At 37.3% G+C, this 24389-nt stretch overlaps 1 protein-coding gene across 2 annotated transcripts in view; it reads left to right on the top strand.

The window, feature by feature from the left end:
• Positions 1–24389, top strand: part of ANO10 (anoctamin 10) — a 124838-nt gene that overhangs the window by 60507 nt on the left and 39942 nt on the right. For both annotated transcript variants that reach the window (XM_063325259.1, XM_063325258.1), the window contains exon 12: positions 21899–22015. In XM_063325259.1, the coding sequence (XP_063181329.1) occupies positions 21899–22015 (117 nt within the window). The remainder of the gene's footprint in view (positions 1–21898; positions 22016–24389) is intronic.

Genomic DNA, 24389 nt, shown 5'->3' on the forward strand with positions numbered 1-24389 from the left:
GTACTGAAGTCTTGGGAGCATCAGTACATTTGAAAGTAAAAATATTCTGTTCTGTTTTTCTTAAACTTCATTAAACCTCCTTATTAAAACACTTTATAAGTAGTACAATGAATAAGACAGAGTGCTGCGCATTGCTATAGTTCAGGTAAAGCAGAAGGTCCATGTGTGTTAGATCCACATAGTTTCAATATGTATATACCTGGATAATTTATTTTTTAGCCTTGAGGGGTGTTTGTTCAACACTATTTAAGTGTGATGGATAAAAACAAAAACATTTTTCAAGATAGAGTTTATATGTTAGAGGCTTTGCACGTAGCCACTTGTGAGTTTAGATTGGAAAAAAGCTTTCATTTACAATATGTGAGCATTCTGGCTTGATCCTACAGGAAGGCTGATATTAGCTGTTTGTTTTGCATCATCTTTTTTTCTGTCAAAAGAATCACAGTTATCTTTTCGGAATTATGTGTCATACTGCATGAAGAAGAGAGCCTAGAATTATTGATTGGTGTTTATTGTAGAGATTAGGACAGACAGAAAGGTGTTTACTCATTTGAAGAGTGTGCTGGTTCTCTGAGCACCTTCTATCTCATAGGAATTCTGTCACGCTTGGATAAAGCCATGGTTTGATTCATGTATAGTCACTGTAAACAGCATTATAGCTCTGCATTTTATCATCACCTGATGTTGTACTCATAGTTCTCTGAGAACTGCCTGTGCATAAACAAACTGAATATGCAGCCATAGTAAAAAGCAAGATTTTAAAGTGGCTGCGTACTTTTTAAGGGGAGATGCCTTCTGGATATTATATCCTTGAAGCTTGCACTGAGGTCATGTAGAGTTGCTTGTAATATATCTGTGACACTTGTGTACAACTGTGACATGGGTAAGGCTGTGGTTACACTTGTTTTTCTTATGGTAGAGTAGGTAGATCTTAAAAAAAAAAAAAATCTATCTTTTGGGGACAGTGCATGGGTGAGAAAATGAGATGTTTGCTTCTCTTAAGCTTTACCTCGCATTTTTTTCCCTGTGCCTATAATTGAAAACTTAAATATTTTTATTAGCTTTTACTGGTTTTTATCATATTGAAAAATGCATACTGAAGTCTTAAAGTAACTTAATTAGAATTTAGTTCTTCAATCATCTGTTAAAAGAAAAGCCATAATGCTTTTTTTTCCTCTGATAATTTAATGCGGAATTGTAGATTTTTTTTTCCTTTGAACTTTCTGGCCCATGAAATCTTTCAATTTTTTCCTCTTATTTACAAATTTTCTTCATCCATGAATCTTACATTGTAAATGAGAAATAACTTTGCAGTGTCATATAAACTAGCTAAGAGCTCCATTTACAGAAAAAAAACATGTGTAGTATTTCCAAATTTTGTGGAAATGGATGAGCAGAGAGTGGAGTATGCCCAGAGTAAGTCTTTGCTTTGACTGTAAGACCCTTCTTTTCCTCCTTCATTATAGTGTCTGTCCAGCAGAGCACCTGACTGGAACTATTCGAAAAGGAATTTCCACTCTGTATTGAACTTGAATAGAGGCAACATTTTTACCCGTTATCTTCATTGTGTTCTTCTATATTTCTTTTTGTTTTTTTAAATATTTTTGTTTGAGCTTAAATACATCACATTATTGTCAGAAAGGTCCTACTGTTGCTTTCTAATCCAGTGTTCATGACCTCAGTGCTCATTATCAGAAATTGAGCTGTGGTGGGAGAGAGAGGGAGTTTGGCCTAAACACACTGTCAAAATATTTACATTAGAAAATAATGCAATGAGAAAATGAAATACACCCATTTAAAACTATTTTACTATTTGTGTAGTGAGCTTGCTGTTTTTAATTTTGTTATGAAAATTAATTTATTTCTAAATTCTAATTGTTGCATTCTGCAAACACTAAATAAGATGGCAATGAAGGAGTTTCATTTTCCAGCTGGATGTGTGTTCAGAGTTTTATATGCATAGAGTCTCCTAGAACACAATGAAAATTTATTATTTTTTTTCGTGGGATCTGTGGTGTTAGGTAAGACAAAGAGCACGAAAGGAATAATTTAATATTTCTGAAGTTATTGGTAAAACCTCAGGAGAACTCCTGGCCTCATTTACAAGAGTGCAGTAGTATTGGCTTATTGACCTGAAGCACTTGAAATAACTGTCTTAAACATGCAGAGGCTGGATTCCAGCTGAACTACCTGGGCGCCGAAGTAATAATGTTATAGCTAATAACATAGAAATGTTTAAAAAAAAATTATTTGCAGTCCCAAGTGGAATAGTCCTAGAATTCTTAGGACATGAAACTGATATGCTGGGGTAGTTGTGCATCCAGGTTCTTGAAAAGATAAGCTAGAATTGCCATGAAATGGGGAACCTTAGATTTTAGTGTTTTAATGTAGCCTGCTCTTCTGATTTTCTGCACAGCATGGGGGAAGTGCATTAACCTCAATCTTTTTTTCAGCAATAGAGGAGGGAGAACAGTTTTGCTCTTTTATAACAGATGGTATGAACAGTTTATTTTATGATGCAAGTTCTAAGTGATTTTGTAATACTGTAATCCCTCTTCCAGCTTAAGAGATGGAGTAGTATCCAACAACCTAGTAGGTAATCAAGAAACTGGCATTTGGGATTGCTGAAGGCTAATGAAGCTTAAAATGTTTGCATTTGACTTGTTGATGGGAAAATACTAAAATGGAAATACTAATGGCCAAGGGGGTTTTACTAGTAAATTGACCTAAATTTTCTGAAAAGGTAGGAGACTCCTAATTTAATGGGTCACTTAAAAGCACATATGACTGCACTCATCTGCACTGGGAGTTCACAGAGCAAGCAGACGAAAGGGAGAATAGATTGAAGTGTGTGGGTGTACTGCAAGTTATTTATTTTGATCTGTAATTTCTGAACCACATCTGACAAGAAAATTATCTCCGAACACTTACTCAGCAATTTCAGAATACTGCTTTTGTCTGAAATTCCTTTGTCTCTTCATTGTTTTTAATCAGAATGAATTTCTTGTTATCTGGGCCTTGGCCCTGCGAAGGTGGGCTTTTGTTTGTGTGTTTGCTTTTCTGGAATTTGAGTGAGTTTTCTTTAGCCATGTAATCCAGGGGCTGCTGAACCAGTAATGCTAAGATTAAATGTTTGCTGATGGGGTACTTGCACTAGTGTGATAAAAGTTCACTTTTTAGCAAGAAAAGACAGGTATTTCCTCAGCAATAGAGTAGCCTGCATAGGTGGGCAATGATGAGGGAGATCCAGCAAGCCAAGTGGTCTTTAGATCTTGGGAAAGTGAATGAAGTCAGTAATTTTATTGTACGTGAAGAAGAAGTGTTTCATAATTTCATCCCAGAAGCTTGGAAACAATGCATCCTTCCTGATTTTCTTTTAAGTTGCATGTGCAAACGTTTGGGATGTATCAGACGGTGAGTGAAGATCTTGACTTACAGAAACATGACTGAAATTGTCAAAATAACGTATGAATTCTTCACAGTTAACCACTGGTGTCCAGTTAATATCACTATGATAGCATCAGGAGTGGAAAGGCTGAATTTTACTGCATTTGGCCAAATGGAGCCATGAGGTTACTGAGGTGACAGTGCTTCTGATTAATCTATATGGCCTTCTGGTGCTGTTAACTATCCTTTCATTCCTAAGAGTGGGTGGTTTACTAGACTTCACCATCTACCTGCTTTGGAATAGCATCCTATCTCCTATGACCTAGCGCTTTGTTCAGATTTAAGTAACTCTTCAGTGGAATTTTCAGTACATTTTGTCAGACTGCCTCCATTCAGTGACTGACTGATATACCACATCTTTTTTTCTCTCTCATTTGGAGACTTCCTCAGCTGTAAAGGCTGGAATTAGCATTTTCTGCAAAAACAACAACAAAAAGCTGTTTGTATCTCTAAATTTTAAGTTAATTTTTTTCTTTGCATATTTAGTATTCTTGAGAATGGCGTCTGAGTTAGCAAAGATACAGCTTTGTGGGATATTTTTTTTTTTTCCCCAGCAGAAGTCAGAAATTAAGAAAAAGGTTTATCTCCTGATAATCCAGTGATTTTTAATCAGAATACAGTAGTTTTAAAACGACTGAGGCTGAACATCTCAAAACTTGCATGAGCACCTTTCCTAAAATATTCTCCAGTATCGCAGCCTCAGCAGTCTTTATCTATACAAAAATAGTTCACAAAATTTTCTCTAATATTCTCCATTTCATATACGGCTTAAAGGTTTTCTTAAGTCTTACGTATTAAAATCTTGAACACATTATTATTAATGCTATACGGAAGTCCCTAAGAAATCTGTGTTGTAAAATGGTTTCTGTCTGCACCCATTCACACAAATAAACCTGTTAAGTACAACACTTTGCAGCCTAAACAATCTAACTAGTTTAGTTGTTAGCTTCAGTAATCACAACAAACTAGAAACTGTACCTCGTATTTCATATTGCATAAGTTACACGTAGACCTTTTTTTTTTTTTAATGTTTTAAAGTGACTTTTCTGCAGAACCATATTATCATTAAAAAGTTTTGGAATATTTCTTCTACTCAAGCACTGTCGCGCTTATTTGCCACTGAGTTCACCTGGTGAGATTTTTATGGCATTTACTCTTAAATTTATATAAATTGGAAAACATAAGGCTCCCCTAACCTTCAACTATATGAAAGCTAATATCTGTCTGAAGCCAGTTGCCAAGGCTACTGTATGGGCAAAGGGCATGTATAGGCACCTGCAGAAAGTCATTCCTGCCTTCGTTTGGACTGGAATGATTTGCCATCTGGGGATGTGTAGTCTGCTAGCTTTGTCTATGCTCGATTTATTAGATAATTAAACTTAGATGAAAGAAATCTTATATGTGATTTTTATTTACTTTTGCTCAACAGCAACAAAAAGAGAGTCTTGATCCAACTTTGCATGTCTAGCCTTTAATTTCAGGATAATTATTAATAGCACTTGTCTGTTTCAGTGACCTGAATACTTGGACAAACTGTAAATATCATATAGTAAGACAGACTTTTAAAATAGAGTGTCTGATTTCAAGCATCTGCATGTAGGTATGAAAATAGCATTGACCTGATTTTCTGAACCAGAGCACTGCTGGTTGTGCCAACAAAAATCGAGCATGCTGACACTTTCTCAGAAACTGGTTTTCAGCATGTGATCTCCGAACTCATGGTCTGAGGTATGTGATAGGGGATTGCTTTTCAGTTTGAATTTCTAAAGTTATTGCTCCGGCTTGATAATGCTTGGTATTGTACGATATGGAGGAAGAAATGCATTCCACTTTTAGTCTTGTTCTGCCTCTATGCTCAGAGCAAGAATAGAGAGGCTGTGTACAATTTTTTTTTTTTTTGTGACCTTCATAGTTAAATGAGTTTTGCAGGAAAAAAAAAGAAAGATTTCTTTTAGCGTTAAAGTTTTAAAAAGAAGCCATCAGGATGAATTTGTGTTTCACCATTCAGCACTAATCCTTCCTTTCTAATCGTAAATCCATGCCTTCTTGCTTGTTTGGAGTTGACAGTTAATGGCTTTGTGATTGATCAAAACAGCGGTGTTTGGAGCAGGAGCTCTTGATCTGAGTCATCACTGTACATGGAGTGTGTGGGGCAGAGGAACAAGCAGGTATCTAGCTGGACTGATTTTAAAACGGCCTTGCTGGGAATCAGATTAGGAATATTATGTCAGTCATGCTGCCTTTTATGCTCCTGCCCATCTTCATGCAGTACGCGACCAACGCCTCCACACCCCTGCGTGCTTAGTGGGACGGTTGCTGCTCTCAGCTGGCTTTCTTCTGCACAGAGGGAATGCTCTGCTGAGGGACTTGAAGCAGCAACGACTATTTGCACTATTTAAGCTTAAGTAGAGTTTAGTGAGCAAGGGAATGAAAGTCTACGCCCTCATGATCGGAAACGGTGTTGGTAATCAATCGTTCAAGATAAAAACAAAGCTCTAGTATTCTTAAAAATGCTTTTAGTCTATTTAAAAACCTTGTTTTTATAATAGAGTATTGCTCAGTTGAAAGCACTTTCAGGTACAAGGGGTTACTTTTCTTTGCAGGTGAATATTTAAAAGCAGAATGCATAAAGTAGCTTTACTTTGTGTAAAGAAGATCTTTTATTTAGAAAATCGTAACAAAAGTTAATACAGGTCATTGAAGAATAGATTTTCCACTGGGAAGCTGCTAATTGCCTATAAGGAAGAAATGGGATGGACTACAGAGGTATTGCAGTTTGTGCAGTCTCCTAAACCTATTACTGACTGAGGGTAACCCCATGTGCATTGCAGATAGCAGACCTGGCTGGCATTTCCAACCTGTTAGTTGTGAATCTATTGAACGTTGTCTCATAGCACAGGAAAAGAAAGAACATTAAAACAAGCCCAAAGCTTTGACCACCATCATGACTTCTAATCATTCATATTTAGTTGGAAGTTTTAATTGGCAAAATCAGATTTTGCAACTCCTTATTGCCTAGTGGAAAAAAAAGCAAGTGATCCCTGATATTAATACCAGTTTTCTCCCAGTGACGCAGTCTAACCAGACTTACTTTCACAAAGTGTATATAAATGTCACGCGTAACGAAAATACGTGTTAGATTTGAAGGAAATAATGGTTGTCTTCCCTTTATTCCTTTCTCTTCATTTGAGAGAGACAAGTACATGTTCTGAAACATGTGATCCATGTGTGCTGTTACAAGCAGCATTATATGTTCAGAAAATTTCATGGGTTTAAATGAACCTTTTTTTTAAATACTGCTGTTGTGCAAATATCCAGGAAGAGAAGACACACACAACGCTTGAAAACAAAATGTGAGCCATCACCCTAGGTTTCCTATTTATAGAAATTCCTTAATGGTTGAATCTTTGTAATTCTTGTAATAATCGTAGATGCTAAACTGTTACTATCTTCTGTTTGGAATGGGCCAGGATTGCTGTGTTGGATGCAAATGAGTGGTCTTGTGCATCAGTCTTTTGGATTGCACAGGGGTGGCCCATTAATTACGTGAATGGCTATATTCTCACTGTAACATCAGGTATGGAGAGTGGAGCTGAGGACTCCGGAGGCATAGAACCGTAGGAGCTTTGGTCCACAACAAAAGTCATTACAGTGCATTTTTAAAGGCAAGATCTTGAGAACTGGCTGTGCAAGTTACAGATTCGTAAGAGAAGCCCCGTAATTCATCCTGTTAAGCATATCTTGTTGCTGACAGTGCACAAAAGACTAGTTTTACTGTGCAGCAGCAAGTTCACCTAGAGATAACAAATATGACAATATTCTAAAAGTAGGAAGGAGAATTTAAAATAAAGGTCAGCTGTATGTATTTAAGCTTTAAAAAAATAATCAAAGGACAAAATAAAATAGAATAGGCCACGTGAAGATAAGATTGCTGGTATGGTGGGGAATAAAAGAAGGGAAAGAAACAGAGAGGTGAACTTTTAACCCAACGATGGATAAATTAAATTTATGTCCCTCAAAAGCAAAGCATTGCCAGAAAGATTACCCATACTAACAACCGAGCATGTCCTTAATGAGATCAAGGAATCAAACTTCTGACAGAACAGGGTAAGAAACCATCTCTCTGATCAATGCAGCTGTATCTTGTTTGTATTGTAAAACTACTCTGTTGTATCTCCCTTGGTGTTATAGCAATAAAATTAATTAAACCTTTCTGCAGTGACATTTTTTTCCTTTAGAAATTGTGTTTTAGAATTCTAAAGCACGTTTTGTATTTGCTTCAGGCAACCTAAGTTGACAAAGAAACTCTCACAGTTTACCTGATTTCAAAGCCTAAGTGTTCATCTTGGAAGAAAAATGATGCTAAAGACTGGCTCAGATCTTCAGCAGAATCTTGAGCATCGGTGGTCCGCAAATGTTTTTGTTTTGAACCATGTTACCTAACACTTTTTGTCTGTGTGAGAGAAGTTAGGCAAAAATAAGTGAATGTAACATGGAAAGATGGAAAGTTACTTAAAACTGAAAAGTCCACAAAGTCCAGAAAAGTCCTTCCCCAAAATACACCACTGGAAAACCTCCATACTTCTAAAAACCCAAGCCAGGATCAAATAGGGTGATATACGTGTGTGATGTGTTTAATGATACAGTGTTTGAGTCATTATAACTGACTTTAAAAAGATCACATAGGCAATAAAACAAATAAATCATTGCCTGCATGAGCATGTAAAAAAACCCCAAACAGAAGCAGTACAGCGTTTGGTACTTCTCTAGTTTACATTTGGCATCCCTGCAAATTCTGAAAAGGATCCAGATGCTTTTCAGGTTTGAGGTGACAGGATAATATGCTTGTTCCCATTGGAAGTAAGCAAAACAATATAATTTCACCCTATATGTCTGCTGACTAGTAAAGACATTGTTTCTGGCTTGAGCGAGCTAGGTATCTGTGATGCTAAAATGATTCATTATAGAAATGGATTTTAAATTGCTATATACAGCAAAGTCATCTTGTCTAACCCAGAACCATTCAGTACTATCAAAGAAAGGTAATGCTCATCTGGGATGAAAGAAAAATATACTCAATTTTTTTCTTATAATACTTTTATGTCATGCTGGAAGGTCTTACTTTTGAGTACTGTTTGACTGAGAAATTTCTTTTCCTATGTTTGAGACGCACTGATATTTCTTCTCCCAGTAAAAATGTTAGATGAGATGTTAGGAAAAGAGTGTGAAACAGCAAAACTGATTTATGACCCTCTTATGTGACACAACTTTAACCTTTTAGGATTTTTGTGTGACAATTTGCTACATTAGAAGATAGTTCTTTAATTATTATGTCACAAAACCCCACACAGCTGCCAGATCTCTCAAACATTCCAGGACAAGCTCTCCCATTATTTTATTTTTTTAACCTTTTTCAATATATGGGGAGTATTTCTTTTATATGTAAGGATGTGTGCATTTGGATTTTCAAAGAACACTTGGTCAAGGATATAAAAAAGAATAAAGATAAAACCTGGGCCAGGAGGTTTTAAAGATTTCTTTTCTCAAGTAACAGGTTTTAAAGGTCTTGTAAGGGAAAAAGGCAAGGTCGCAGCAAAGTAACGTTTTGAACTCTGAAAATTTTGTTCATGCTTTGCCCATTCACCCTGCTATTAGTTTGTTCATAGTTAAGATTCATGTGACTGTTGAGGGAGTTTGTGTTTGGATAAAAGATTTGAAGTGCTGTGGTCTTCAATAATCTCACTTCCATAAGCGCGTAGCTTTTTAAGACAGAAATTGCATTCATTTATAAGGACTGCCTATTTTTAGAGGTGCTCACCTGCGTCTGCACCCCAGGAGCCATCCTCTCGCTTTTGGAGACAGCAGGTCTTGGAGATGGTGAGCTGGCTCGCGTTGCTGTTCGGGGGTAGTGAAGCTGACAGAGCGATAGTGTATCGCAGCCGATTGCAAGGCGTGCTATGTTTGCAGCAACAGACTTGCCCTTGTGCACCAGGCTTGCTCAGTCCTATACATTTGCATCCTTTCCTCTTTCTCTGTATACTTATCTCATTTTCCCTGAAGAACTCTTCCTTACCCATGTTTAGCACAAAAAGGGGCAGCATTTTTGCTTCATCTAGAAGCTGAAGGAAAGGCACTGTAGAATACTTTCATTTACAGTATTTCCTTAATGAAGAAAGAGAATCACTTTTCAGTCTGGTCATAAGGAAAATGAATAAATACAAATGGTCCCCAGATTCAGGAAATAAATATCTGCTTTTCCATCTGTGCAGACCCAGGACTGGTTCAAGACTCAAGGTCTGCAGGAAAAATACTTCTGTACTGCCATCCTCCTGGCTCACAGCAGGGCCAACTCGTTGCTGCTAGATGTTATTCCTGTAATGAGATAATGCCTCTTCACAGGTTTCTCTCATTCCCAGAATGAGTTCTGAAGCTGAGACACAGCCGTTTTTGGTACCATGTTACCCCGTTTAATTGTGAGTAGCAGACCAGTCACAGGTACAGTTCCTTCAGTCCCTGGACTTCTCAGATTCCTGTGATAGCACTGGTCAGCTCTGTTGAGATTCATGTGTGAAAAGTCTCAGCTTCCCACCTGTCTCTCCTTGCATACTGTGTTACAGTTTACTCAAGGACCGGTTCAGGTTTAGTCACTGGTCCAAGATCTTGTCTTGCCCATTTGAGATGCTTGAGGCATCTTATGGAGCCATGTTCAGAATTGCTGCTTAATTCATTTAAAATTGAAAGTGGCCTTCTCAGCTGAGGTCATTTCAGCCAGAGAATGAGTCAGCTGCAGGTTTTTATGGCTGATTATTTCTATGTGATAATGTTTCATAGCAACAAAGTAATGCTGAGCCCTTGCTGCTGGTTGACTCCCAAATGGTCTTAAAACTGTAATTGAATCTGTAAGTAGAGCTTTTTTTTTTTTTAAATTTTATTTCAGCCTTGCTATTTGTAGGGAGATGAGAAGTTGTGCTCACTGCATGTTGCCAAAGCTGTTACACCACTGAGGTTAAACTGTTGGTTTTCTGTTCTGCCTGTAGTTCCAAAGGCCAAACTACCCACTCTCAGGAAAAAACTAAGTGAATAAGTGAATAACTTGCTTCTTGCTGTATTACCATTTTTGCTGCTATTCCTTTCTCCTGATACCTCAGAATTCAATTGCGAACCTCTTCCTGATTCAAACATGACGGTTTTTGAGATGTCCCAGATGCCCGCTGAATTCGTCAAGCAGTAAGCACTGGATTATGCTGATAGAAGTCTAGTTTTGAAGAACAGTACTGCACTGATGCAGCTGCATGTGTCCCAATGGATAGGAGAGTTACTGCTTTCTACTCTTTGTGCTGGGATTCACAGTCTCACTTGCATTGTCAACTGATAGAATGACTCGGTAGAAGACATCACTTACTGCCTCTGTGGAGAACACAGCTTGTTCCTCCTCTCTTCCACTCTCTGTTTCCTCCCACCTCTCTTCTGGAGTCTCCACCTTTCGATGGGCTTTGTGTTCCTTAAGAACATAAGCAGTTCTGGAAGCATTTCATAGGCTGCTTTTATGTGAGCGCATGGAGAGCTAAAGCTGGGAAGGGGTGTTACTGATGAAAAACCTGATTGCATGTGTATGATCTACAAAGGGATCTGAATTAACTGCAGTATTTTGTCTCAAAAGTGAATTTTGCTCAGTTAAAGATACTCTTTTTGTCAGCTGGAACAGACCAGTTACGTTCCCAACAAGTTGAAGCAGGTCAGGAGCTAAGGCTGAACTCTGGGCTGTGCTGTGTTGCACAGATCTGCCGTGGCCATAAAAGTTGCCATGAGAATTGCATGGCTAGCTTCCAACAGCTTTAATGAAGAGCTCCTTTATAACAAGGCCAGGTACTGGTGTTCTAAAACGGAGAAAGCTGTATGTAGTTCTCTGAATACCCATTCACAGAAAAGACAGATGAAGTGGGCTTGAGGATGTACAGGTTTGTTTGCCTTTTTTTTTTTAAAGCTACAGTTTTTATGCAAGCTTTTCAGGAGTTGGCAGCATATCCAAACACCTGCTGCAACGTTTAATTAAAATACTCCAGCTGAATGGAAAGCTTTTCTTCTAACCTTTATTGAAAAGCAAAGGATTATTTGACTTTGCATTGTTCTGATGAAAAAAACCCTCTACTTTTTACAGGAAAAATGCAGGTGATGAGTTTCCAGTATGAAAATTGTTAATTTAATTTTTCCCTACAGAATTGTTTCAGATTAGCTAGTTTTATTGCACCCATTTCAATTAATTTGTTTTGATTAAAGTTGCACAGGCATAGAGGCAACAATTAATCAATCTGCAGTTTACTGTGTGATATATCGCAATACCATTACTTTTCTCTGATGAGTCATGGACGTGACATTTTGTTCATTATTTAACATTGCATGATTCACTTTTTGGGCCAGATTAAAAAATGTGCTGTGTCCTACAGAATTTACTTGCAGCTTCAAACAGAAGTAGAGTAAAACATGCCACTTCCAAGGGGATGAATACACAGAATAAAGCTATGCATTACACTAAAATTGTGAATCATTCAATGAACATGCATTTGCAGTGCGGTAGAATATTCTGTTTTGTTTTAAATGTGTTTATTCAGATACTGTTTTTATCTTGGTGTTGTGAGGTGAACAGATTTTTTCAGCAGAAATAATGTTCTTGTGATCAGCTTTGAAAGCGTCATAAAACAGTTGTATGTAAAGCCAGGTAGTTGTGGGAGAAATAAGCAAATATCTCTAAGTACAATGCAAAGCATCTAGTCAGATAAGTTGCTATTCACAGTTAAAGATAAAAAATTAGGTATATATCATCTTTGAAGCATAACTGCCTGAAACATCGCTCTTAAAACTAAACCCCAGTTATGTTTTGTGTCACTTGCTGTCAAGGCGTCAGACAAAAACATCAGCTTCGATGTTTAAAATAGTTTAAATTGTAATATAGATGCAACATCACCTTTTCCTAGCATGAACTGAGGAAAAATGTCAGGTTGACTAGTCTGTAAATTGTCTCACAATCTCCATAACTAACATACAGTTTTGGGAAAAACAATGTAAGGCTTATTATAGTGGTTTTCCTTTCACATGTGTACATTTTGATATCTTTGCTGAATCTGTCCAAACTCTATTGGGAGTTTTATACCACCCGCTTTGGCTTGCACTAGAACAAATGAGGTTTGGTTGAGGCAGGAGCAGAGAGTCCTCAAAATCTGTGATGCCTACAGTAGGTGACAATTTCTGTTTATCACCGAACTGATTTACAATAGCTTCAAACCCCTGGCAGAAATAATGCCTCATATCTCCTTGCTAATCCCAGGTCATCCAGTCGTGTAACTGAGGAGGAATTTCTGAGTCCTGACAAAAAGAATTCCTTACAATGCATAATTACAATGGCATGCACTGTGATTTACTTGCGTCTTTTTTCACAGAGAAAAATATACGGCTTAAAGGTAGAAAGAAGTATACATTTTAAGGATTAATAGAAAACAGCAAACTTTTTTTTTTTTCCCCCCATTTCTTGATGTGGAACATGAGGGCATTTTGACAATAAACTGTACCTGTCAGAGTGGGAGCCAATATGTAATGTTAGCAATCAGCTAAGAGGCACTTCATATGGGTTGGTATTAATCATACTGTCAATTTTAATTCCATGGGCATCCTTCTTTCCACTTTTCACTTAGAATTTATTTCAGAGCGTGATCAAAGCTCTGCTGTTCATTACATTCAGCATTAGCTAATTTGGCTTTTGGCAACTCTTATCCCAGTTCCTATTAAACACTAGCCATAAATTGAGATAAGGGTTGTGCCAAAACATTTCAGGATTATCAAATGGTAACATAGAGATGGGTTGCATTATCATGCTCCTTTCAAGACTGTTGGGTTACTGCAAAATTAACCATTAGCAAATACTTAGAAGATCCAAGACAAATTTACACCTACAGTGCCTTTTTTCATGTCTTTTGAATTGACTACAGGATGAAGCAAATGTGAGAAAAAATCATGTCAGAACATTTCTGAAAGGCTCATTTGTGTGTGTTGTGTTTTTATAGAGATTTTTATAGACACAGTTTTGCAAGGGTGCTGTATCATAAAATATTTTGGGTCACAGAATATGCTGTGTTTATAAAACAAGATTATTAGGGTAACTGTTTTTTCCTCAAGCTGCAGTCAGTCAGAATTCTGTGTACAAGATTCGTATCAGCAACTCTTTTATTTAGAATTTTTTCTTTCAGCAGGTGTTTCTAGAACCTACTGAATGTTTAATTTTGTGTGATAGACATAAAATACAAATTTTAGGGAGAGTGTTGCTTGGGTATGTAAATAAAACACTCTACCTTACCAACTCTTCCCCCCCTCTTTTTTAATGCTTCACCATCTCAAAAAGTACTTAAACAATTCAGAGAAAGTCCTGAAAAAGTAATCTGAAAGTAGGCTTAAAGATACCAGTGTAAGAGATCTATGAAGAGCCTTGAACAGATATGTAAATGCTGAGAAATAAAGAACTAGTGGCTTTTTTGCAGCATCAGGTAAGTCAGTGACAAAATTTCTATAGATTTCTGGGCTGCCTCGCATCTTAATTGCTATTGTTGGAGAAAATTGTGGAGGACAGTTGTGCATTTAAATCTTTTCAAAAAGAGTGATAAAACCAGGTACTGCTTCAGTTCATTAATGACTGAATATGATGTATAACAGCTGTGGTTTAAACATGAGTAAGAAATAATCTATAAATAATTAGAAAATTTGTTTTTAAAGAATGTTGAATTACTAGGAAGTATAATGGTGCTGTAAGATGAAAAAATTATCACAACTATGCAATTTATCAGATTACTTGTGCTTTATTAGCGTGTGCACCAGTAGAATTTTTATTTATTTAACAGATTGCCCCTGATGACTTATGTTCAAAGTTGTATCAGGTTTAAGTACTTCCTAAGGCTTTCCAAGAGCAGGACTAAGTTTTAGAAGTAGTACTGGCTCGCTTTGCTTGCTTTCCAACCAGTATTGTAGAGCTTTTTGGAAAACAGGAGAGTGCAAAAAACATGTAAGTGCAGAAGAAATCTCCCCTCACGAGGAGATGATGTTTGCAATATTTTACTTTATTTTTTGCTTTGCTAAAACCATTGCTTATGCAGTTACTTCCTGGAAACATGAGCAGAGAATCTGCTTCCTTAGTGATTATCTTTACTTTTTTTTTTTACTTTTTTTTTTTTTTTAATCTTTCATGTTGTCTTATGTGTTAGTCTCTTGCTCAAGAGTGCTGGTCTGGAACTGGCTTTTTTCCAGTAGCGATAGTACATGAGGCAGTTGTAGCATTTAGAATAAATTTGCTTCTTCTAAAAGAAACCAATTCCATAGTCTTGAGGCATAAGGCCAAGTCTTAACTGGAAGGAGGGGGGTGTTTCAGCGCTGCTAGAGGCCAATGCTGCTAACGTATGTGCAACTAATAAAACAACCCCCTATTCTCATGCTGTAGCTTAATACTTGTTTTTGTGATTGAAATATACCTCAAAACTGCATATTAAAGCCTGGTGTCTTTTTCAGCATAGATTTCTACTTGTGAGGTTTTATAGTGGATTGGTACTAAAAATACAGACCAGGATTTTTGCACTAATTAAAACCATTTCAGAAATGTAAATGTGAGGAGACTCTGTGCAAGCTGGCATTCATCTCTTCAGATGGGTGAATTTAGTACATAACATCGCACCACCCCCAGGAAAAGAAAATATGTATTGTGATTCAGCTGTTCAGTTTTAAGACCCAGATTCAGCAAATGACTCGGGCATTATTTTTTAATCTACTTTTAAGCCTGGGCTTAAATGTTTTTCTGAACATAGATATATTTATAGATATGCTTAAAACTTATCATAAGCTTAAATACTCTGTTGAGCGGGGCTAGATTTCACAAACATGCTGGTAGGGTCAGTAGGAGATCGACGATCTGCGCTTGCCCTTCTGATGGTCTGCAAAATGTTCTGTCAGAAATGTGGCTACCAGTTTTCCTTGGGCAGCCTTTGTGGGTTTGAGTGTCTGTGTTCTCATCAGCTCAGAGGAAGAAACAGATGTTCTGCTACAAATTATAAATGGACTGGATAATGCCGTGTCTGCTTACACTTTGTGACACGTTTTGTAGTAAGCTTCTGTGTAGTTGAATCGATATCTTAGCTACATTTTAATGGGGAAGGCTGAAACTCTCCCCGATGGATTCCCCCCCCCCCCCCCCCCCAGTTTGGAGATGTTGCGTTTTTACATAAACGCCTTTCTCCTTTTAAGAAAGGAGAAAATATATAAATATAAAAATGATATGAAGATAGAATATTTGTGAATATATGAAAATAAGATTACTGTTGTGTTGAGAAGGCGCATTGTATCTGTGCTCTGAAGTAGCAATGCAAAGGTTGACAGAAGGCTTACTCTGATCTAAACAATGTGCTTTATGGTGCTCCTATGAGAAAACTGCCCAAACTTGGCAAAGGTATAATTTTCTGAAACACCTTTGTTTTATGGGCTTTGTAGAGACTTAAAAAGAGCGCAGAAGGTGAAAGTGCATGAACGTTTCGCCTGTGCTGAGAGTGTTCCAGGTGAGAGCTGAGACAGACTTCCCTCTGCTGGAGCGGCGAGAGGCAGGGAGGCTGCACTTCGGTCCTCGTGTTTCCCTGGAGTTTTGGCAGGGAGGAGGAGAAAGCTTTTTCTGGCTGAAATGTGGGAGAGATGAGTTGTGCTGGTTTGGGGATAAATGGGGTAGATGAAGCATGCAGATTGTGGCAGGTGTCTGGGCTGTAGGTGCGTGCGTGTGTATGTCTGTGGGAAGAGAAGACAAAGTCTCAAGCTGAACAGGAGATGTGAAGAAGCCTTGAAAAAGGACCAACGTGAAATAACAACTTTTTTATCATTCCCCTCACCCACTTCAAGGATTTGGGGCATGTGCATGGGTAAAATGAAATTTTGAAAAGAATGTCAGAGGTTTTTACTAAGGCAGATTCCGTTCCCATTTTAGAAAAATTCCATAATAATGTATGGGATATGAGGTTTTAAAAGCAGCATTTATCAGAGTAGTACAAGAATGGCTCTTCTTAAAGTCCCTCAGCTGTGATGATTCTGCTCCATTAGCAAGAGTCTGTCATGAAGCCAGTTCAGTCTAAAAGTGGGAAGGAAAGTTTGGTCATGCTTTCTTTTTATGTATGTTGCAGAAATATTTGCTCATAAATTTATTTTATTGCTGTCTATTAAAGACAATTTAATTTAATTGAACTTCCTGAGCTTTACGGAAATTTTTCTTTGCCTGTATTGCTCCCTTGACAGAATTATTTTTCACTTTCCTCCCGCCTTTTTCCTACTCTCGGAAAGATGCAGAGCCTCAGAGCTACAGACTGTTGCCAAAGACGGACAGAAACGTGGGGTTTTTTTTTTGGTCTGTTCTTAGTGTTTGGTCTTAGCGTAGTTTAATATCAGAATATTGCAATGCGGGGTCCTAACAAAGAATTTAGTGATCTCCCTGCCTTCTGCTCTGACAGCAACATTAACCTCCAGCCATAGTTTCCTTTACATTTGCAAAGGTATTTTGCATATACCCGTTGAAAATAGAGGTTTAAAGTGATTTGCCATTCTCAGGTGTTGGCTTTTGTGTAGAGTTCCTTATCTATGCAAAGCTACTAACCAGTGACCCTCTTGTTTCATAGTATGTACTGGTTCTAGGCTCGACTAGGTCCAGATTTCTGATTTTAATTGCAAGTTTTTATAAGTATTAGAATCTAAAAAAAAATAGGTTTTTGATACAAAATTTTATTAAAGTCTCTCCAAGCTGACGTTTGGCATGCACTTTATCAGCTAACCAGCAACACAGCTACTGCTTATGTTCTTTTTTTTCTTTTTTTTTTTTTCAGTTGAGTAGATTTTGACAGGAATTGCTGCAGTAAGACCACTATAGAAATCAAATTAGCTGTTCAAAATTCCAGGAATTTAACCCTAATTTGCATTTTCTGTTTTAGAATAGATGAGGTTGGGGACCCAGTGCTGCAAAACACAGCTGCTGCTTCTACTCTTGTCGGTGGCTTTGCAGAACAGAATAGTTCTTCTGGCTCTCTAAGCACCTGGCACAAGACCACAAAGAGTTTGATGGCACTGCATTTATCGAGGGGGAGAGACTCATTCCTTTTTCTCTCTGTGCCCGCTTGGCAGATTGCAAAATAGGAGGGGACTTTGCTGTTGGCATCGGAGCGCTTACAGCTTGTGTGAATGTTATCCTGGGTTTTGCTCGCAGTGAAATAGTCCTCTTGTAATCATGAAGGGCATGTTCTTGGAAGCAACGCCGCTTTTTAATGGTTGCAGTTAGAAATAATGGTTGGGTTTGTAACTCGATTTAACAAAAAAAAAAAAAGGGGGGGGGGAATAAAAAACCCAAACCCAACTCTATGAAGAAATTTCAGTATTGGACAAATAAATTTGCACTAGTTGTGTAGAAAATTTGGATAAACTTTCGTATGCTCCTTTTATAATATATTCATACTAGTGTTAATGTAACTTTGCACTACGAAAGAGAATTTTGCTGTCTATCCTGGTGATTTATACTGTACCCTTAAGACATTTCTTTTTTGAAAGCAGATGTCTCCTCTTTGTGGCTCTGACTTGCAGGAATTGTACTAAAACAAGATTAAGAAATCAGTATGGAATATGAATGATATACTTTTTCCTTCAATTTCTCTTGAATAACTACTTACATTTCCTTAGTCAAATAGCAATTCCAAAATGTGATATAAGCTGTTAATAAAATTAGATACATTTTCTTTTAAAGAGGTTTCATGAATCGTATGACCCACATTCATCATTTCTGCCAGTTCCCTTCACAATTTTATTAATATTACTCCTAATTTGCAAACAGGAACAGCTGGAGAAGTTATCCGAGGGAGGCTGTTGCTCTGATGTCTTTTTTCAGGTTCACTGGGACTTATGAGGTAGAATTGAACTGAATTTGCAGTCTGTTAAGTCCAGACTTAAGTCTTTGTGTTTTCTGGGGTCACAGCCTTGCACACAGGGACATCCCACACAGTTCTGAGCACTTTATGACTGATAAAGCTTTGTTTTGATGGGAGGGAAAAGAACATAAAAAAAGCTATTCTGAGGGGTAAACCAAAGGTCTACCTAACCCAGTCATCTTTTTTTACAGTGGCCTGTGGTGGATGCCTAGGAAAGACAGTAGGGCAAATAAAAGTAGTGACTTTCCCCATCCGTACTGCAACTTTCGAGCCCTCTCTGGCTTGAAGACTTTCTGAATCAGAGGTCCTGCCTTCATGTTTAAGGCTATATCCTCGTGTTTACAGGCTATGAGTTGTGCTAGCATGAAAACTACCTTATTTTCTGACAGCTAGTTTGTGTCAAAGGCGTTTTTCAGTACATGTGGGTGACGGGTAGCCTATTGCCAAAACACCTATCCCTGGAATACTGCTGAACTGCTGGATTCTGGTTAGTCGATACAACAATAAAACTCTTCACATGGTGAAGTAGTTAAAACACGTTGCCCTTTTAAATCTATTTTTAAGAATACGGTGGTTTCCTGGATTAACTGCAGCATTTTTGTTGGTTTTATTTCTGGTTTCCCTAGATGTGTCTTCTATTCCTTCCTTACGCCTATCAAAAATGGGGAAAACTTAGTCTCTGTTCTCCACAGTATTGTTTACATTTCCCTGAAATGGTTTTGATTTATTTTCTTAAAAATTGTTTGGATTTGGAGCTACTTTGAAGTCTCTGTGTTAAGTTACTAGCTTGGCTTATGTTTTCAAGGCTCTTCAAGAGACAGTGGCCGAACAGTGATAGTTCCAAAATTTGGCTCGTGCTCTTTAATATGATCAAAAAACATGATTTTTTTTCTTTTGTATAGCAAAGTGAGATGAACCCCAGTCCAACCAACTTTGGGCAGCTAGAAGCTATGTTTTGTGATGCTGAGTCTTTTTTTCAACTGAAATGTCCATTGTAATTTTTCAAATAAATATCCCTGTCCAAATCCTCAGTTTCTGCTAGTTCTTTGAGTCACTTACCTTAAATGTAAGATTTTACCCTAATCCTGTTATCTAGTTTTGAGTTACTCCAAATTTGGTCTCCTTATTTTCCTGTTTCCAAACCAAAATTGTATCTGTAGAATTAGTTATTCTCCTTCAACCTGTGATTCCTTATGACTCCATTCTGCATAGGAGTATTGTTTGTCTTATTTTTTTATTATTGTCTTCAACATGTTACTTTTTTCCATTTAAGAGATTCCTCCAATGCTAGCTCTGAGACATCTTTTATTATTATGTATTTCTAGCATAAACCAACATTGTTTGCTATAATTTTTTTTGCAAGAAAAGCTCCTTAGCGGCGGACACTGTTAGGTTCAGTGGGGAAACAAAATTTGTGTGAGTGGGAGAATGTTTTACTGTTGATGTAATTTTTTATTATTTTTTTTTAATAATGAGGTATTACCCATTGCATTACACAGCAGACATGCTAATTGCTTCATTAACCTCTTAATCTGTGTTCAGGTTTTCACTGATGATGTATTACCGTTACATTAATTTTCAGCCTTCCTTTCACCTCTTTAAAAAAAGTATTATGCCTTGCACTAATAGTTTGTTTCCTAGATCTAACAACTATTTTTCTGTAATATGTTTTTAAAAATAATTTCATGTATGGCTCTTTGTTGTTGTTTTCTTACTTGTTACTATTATCTGATTTTTTACTTTAAGTCTTCCTTATTTATTGGAATTGGCTTATTCAGAGTTTTGCTAGCACTCTTGTGAAGTCTGTAATGGTTTTGCTAGCTTTTTGCTCACGTAATTCCAGAATCGCAGAGATTTTTGGTCTGTGTTTCAGAAAAGAGCACTGATCTGTCCCATTTTATGGAACCTGAGCACATGCTTAAAGTTAAGCACATATATTTAAGTGTTGCCTTACATTGGTCAGGGTTTTCTCAGCTAGGAGCAAGTTCTTGTGTGCAAACATGCAGCATACTGTTAGCTCAGCCCTTGATAAAATAAGATTTAATGATTCTAGTTTAGGTTATATTCATATTTGACAAAAACGAAGAAACAAAACCACTGACTTGACATTTGACAGTTTGACGGTTTTGGTGAGATGAGGGCAACGGTGCATGTTTAAGTGAAATTTAAAGACTGGTCACTGACTAGGTTCAACAGAACTTCATGCTTGTTTTCTCTTAAATCAGATTATAAACTTTTGTGATAAATTTTGACTGATTTGGCATCTTATATGTGGAATGCTTCTCCATTTCCTGGAAGGTTTCTGTTCATGAGTATGCCAGTTCTTTAAAGATCGTATTTTATTTTGTTTTGTTCTCTTCTAATGCTTTCTCAGGAGTGCTTTTAGGTTTTAATAACTTCCCTAATGCAGAAGATTCTGGGTTTGTTCATATTTTTTACAATATACTTGTTTAATTTATATCATGACATGTGCACATGTGTGCGTGCACAGATGTATGTTTTTATAATTGCATCTAATTATATGTAATTATATTTGTGTGTATGTATGTCTTGGTTTCAGTTGGGATAGAGTTAATTTTCTTCCTAGTAGCTGCTGTGTTTTGGCTTTAGTATGAGAATAATGTTGATAACACAGACTGGTTTAATTATTGCTAGGTAATGATTCTATTAAGTCAAGGACTTTTTCAGCTTCCCATAGAAGCTGAGAGGGAGCATAGGCAGGACAAGGTGGTCAAAGGAATATTCTGTTCCATAGGTGTCATGCTCAGGATATAAATGGGGGTTGGTGGGGGGGCAGGGATCCGCAATCACTGCTTGGGACAGGCTGGGCAACCCACCACTGGGTGGTGAGAGCAACTTGTGTTGCATCATTTTTTTTTGTATATTCTTTTACCATTATTATCATTATTATTTTTTTCCTCATTCATTGTTGTTCTACTAAAGTGTCATTATCTCAACCGGTGAATTTGTTGTGTTTTTTTTTTCTTTTTCTCCCTCTTCTCCCTACCCTACTTGGTGCTGGGGGGAGAGAGTGAACAAACAGCACCCTGTCCTAGTTGCCGGCTAGGGTTAAACCACAACAGTGTATATATATGTAAAAATTTCACTATGAAACTACACGTTCTGGGTGTCATAATTTAATTTCTATGCACCAATAATATGTTTTAAAAGCTATTACTTTATCTGGAATCACAAATATAAAATTGAATTTTAAATTTATAGTACACAGTGAAAATAGGATTATTATGAAAATAAGCCAAACTGTATGTGTTTATATTCAAATTACGAATGACTGTAAACAGAAAAAAAGCAGAGTAGCTAAGGCTCAATGTGGTTATAGTATGCTATCCATGTTGTACATGTCACAAGAAGTAATTGTTTATACCTCTATTACTAGGATTTGGAAATAGTATTATGCTGTTCTCTGCATGCTTCAAACTCTATAGAATAATATTTTTCTTCTTACTTTTTTTTTCTAGCACTTGCTACTAGCGATAAAGTTTATCATGGCATTTGTAATTCCGGATAAACCAAGAGATATCCAGATAAAACTGGCCAAATTGGAGTTTGAATCTCTAGAGGCTCTCAAACAACAGGTAAGAGCAACTGATGTGTATAACAGTGAAAAACATAGGTGGCCTGACAGAAAGGTAAACTAGGGAGTTTCTGCTTTTGTTTTACGTGGATAAATACATAAATCCGTGGATGTTGAAATTCCTGTTTACATTCTATTAAGATTAGCTAGCTAAAGGTGTTCCACCTCTGCCCCACAGGTTGCGGTGGTAGAGCTGGGGTGGCTGAGTGGAGCATGGAACTGGTAGCACAATGTACAGCACAGGGGATTAAATAAATAGAAAACGGCGCTGGTTTACTTGTACACATTGGGTTGTAAACTGTAGCATTTCAGATAGATAATGCTTCATTTTTTGCCAATCCATCACTGCTTAAGAAGCGGAGCAAAGAGCTGGAAGATTTATCTGTCCTGTCAACCCACCAATGTATGTGAGTCAACACCAGGAAAATGGTCTTCCTTTTCAGGCAGCTTGAAATTTCTGGTAATACAGCAACTTGAAATGTCTGTTGTCCTTGTGTGTGCAAGCATACACTTATGTGTGCAAGCATACACAACATATGTTGTCACTTTTAAAGGACATTGGGCTCTCTGAAACCTTGTTTCATCCCCTGAAGGTACTTGTTGTTGCAACACTAGTATTTCTTTTATTGCTGAAATACCTTCACAAATAAACAGTTAAAGTAGCTCTAATATAAACAGAAATTGTGAACAGACTCAATGAGAACTAAGTATGTATGAGGGAAAGGTAATGTTGCCTTACTTTCCTGTCCATACAATAATCTTATTTTATTGCATAAATAAGGTATATTTTACAATATACTTAACAGGCATTCCCAAGCAATTTAGGAAAATGAGGAACTAGATTCTTCTACTGAAAATTTATGTTTTAACAAATGATTCCATGGAGAGAGTGCTGGACATCAAAAAAGGTGAAGAATCAGATTAGCTTCAGTAGGATTCCAGTATTCTACAGAGCTGGTTTTGCAATGGCAGCATGCTTTAGGAGTTTCTGACTGTACTATGCTGGATAGGATTTCTCAGCTACCTTACTTACCAGAAAAAAAACCCAACAGCATGGAGCTTCAGAGACAGGCTCACCTATTTATTGTTAGCTCAGATATTTTTACGCTGCAGTGCGTAGTTTTACATGAACATATTCTTTGTGTGCTCCACATACAGATGTGTAACCTCCTCTATACTGGGTATTTTGTGTAGAATGGGAGGTGACTTTTTAAAACATCTACCATAGCTGCATGTGACAAAATGATCTCTTAATTCTGGACAAACTGAGCCTGTAAACAGTACACTGCCTCTTCTAGTTAAAACCCCACAGTTTTGTGTGTTACTAGAACATCGCTGTTGAGGTCAGCACTGTCTTCCATAATCAGCCATAACAAACAAAATCCAAATTACTATTGAATCTAATGCCTTGATAGTTTTGTTTTGCCTTTCTCTAGTATGTCAATGTGAAGTTACCAGCAGCTGGTCACGGATCTCATGTACCTCATGTACTTTTTAGATAATATTAAAAGGAACAGGACTACATTACTGTTTTAGTTGTTCGTTCTCTGTTTTCATTTTGTAGACAGGCAAAACTAGGTCATCCACTGGAATCTTAAGCTTAAGTGAATATAGTCACCTTTGGTTATAATGTGCCAACTGGAATATATACGGAGTCTCTTGCAATTGAGTGTGCGTGTCAGCAGTTAGGACTTCATCTCCTATTCCTGCATATGTGCATTTCCTACAATAATATGTGCCTGATTCCCAGTTCTTCAGGGTTGTTTCATTAATTCAGTAGTGACAAGTTAGTCTGAATTTCAGTAAGAACCAGATGCCTGGCAGTTCTCATCTAATACTTTCAGGCTTCCTACAGGATCCAGGAAGAATACTGGCTGGTTTTCAGGTGCCTTGGTAGGTACTTCAAACACAAGTGTCTACCATCACCTTTTCAGATTTTCTCTGATTAATACTGTACTATGTGTCCCATAGACATGTGGAGACTTGGTCTTTTTCTCCAGTGCCTTAATTTTTTGAGTGAAACATACCTGCATTTAAAAGTAATACATTGGCAGTGCAAAAAGATACCGAAGTGTTTATTTTAGAAGCACGATTTCAAGTTCTTCCTCTTGTTATTGAGAGTTGTCATGGTAATTGATGCTGTATATCTTACTTTCAAGCAAAAACCACCAACAACCCCCCCCAAAACAGCTGTTTAAAAAAAACACAGACATAAAAGTCTGGGGCAAATGTGTTGTGGGACCACGTGTTATGCAGACACTGGTTTATATGTTTCTGTGCAAGTATGCATCACATTCCTCTCTTGATGCTATCCAGACGTGCGTGCCGTTGTGTTTCACCATGAGCTTTTAGAGTACTGCTGTCTTGGGATGTAG

Source organism: Chroicocephalus ridibundus, chromosome 2 (assembly GCF_963924245.1).
Source record: "Chroicocephalus ridibundus chromosome 2, bChrRid1.1, whole genome shotgun sequence".
NCBI classification, from domain to species: domain Eukaryota; kingdom Metazoa; phylum Chordata; class Aves; order Charadriiformes; family Laridae; genus Chroicocephalus; species Chroicocephalus ridibundus.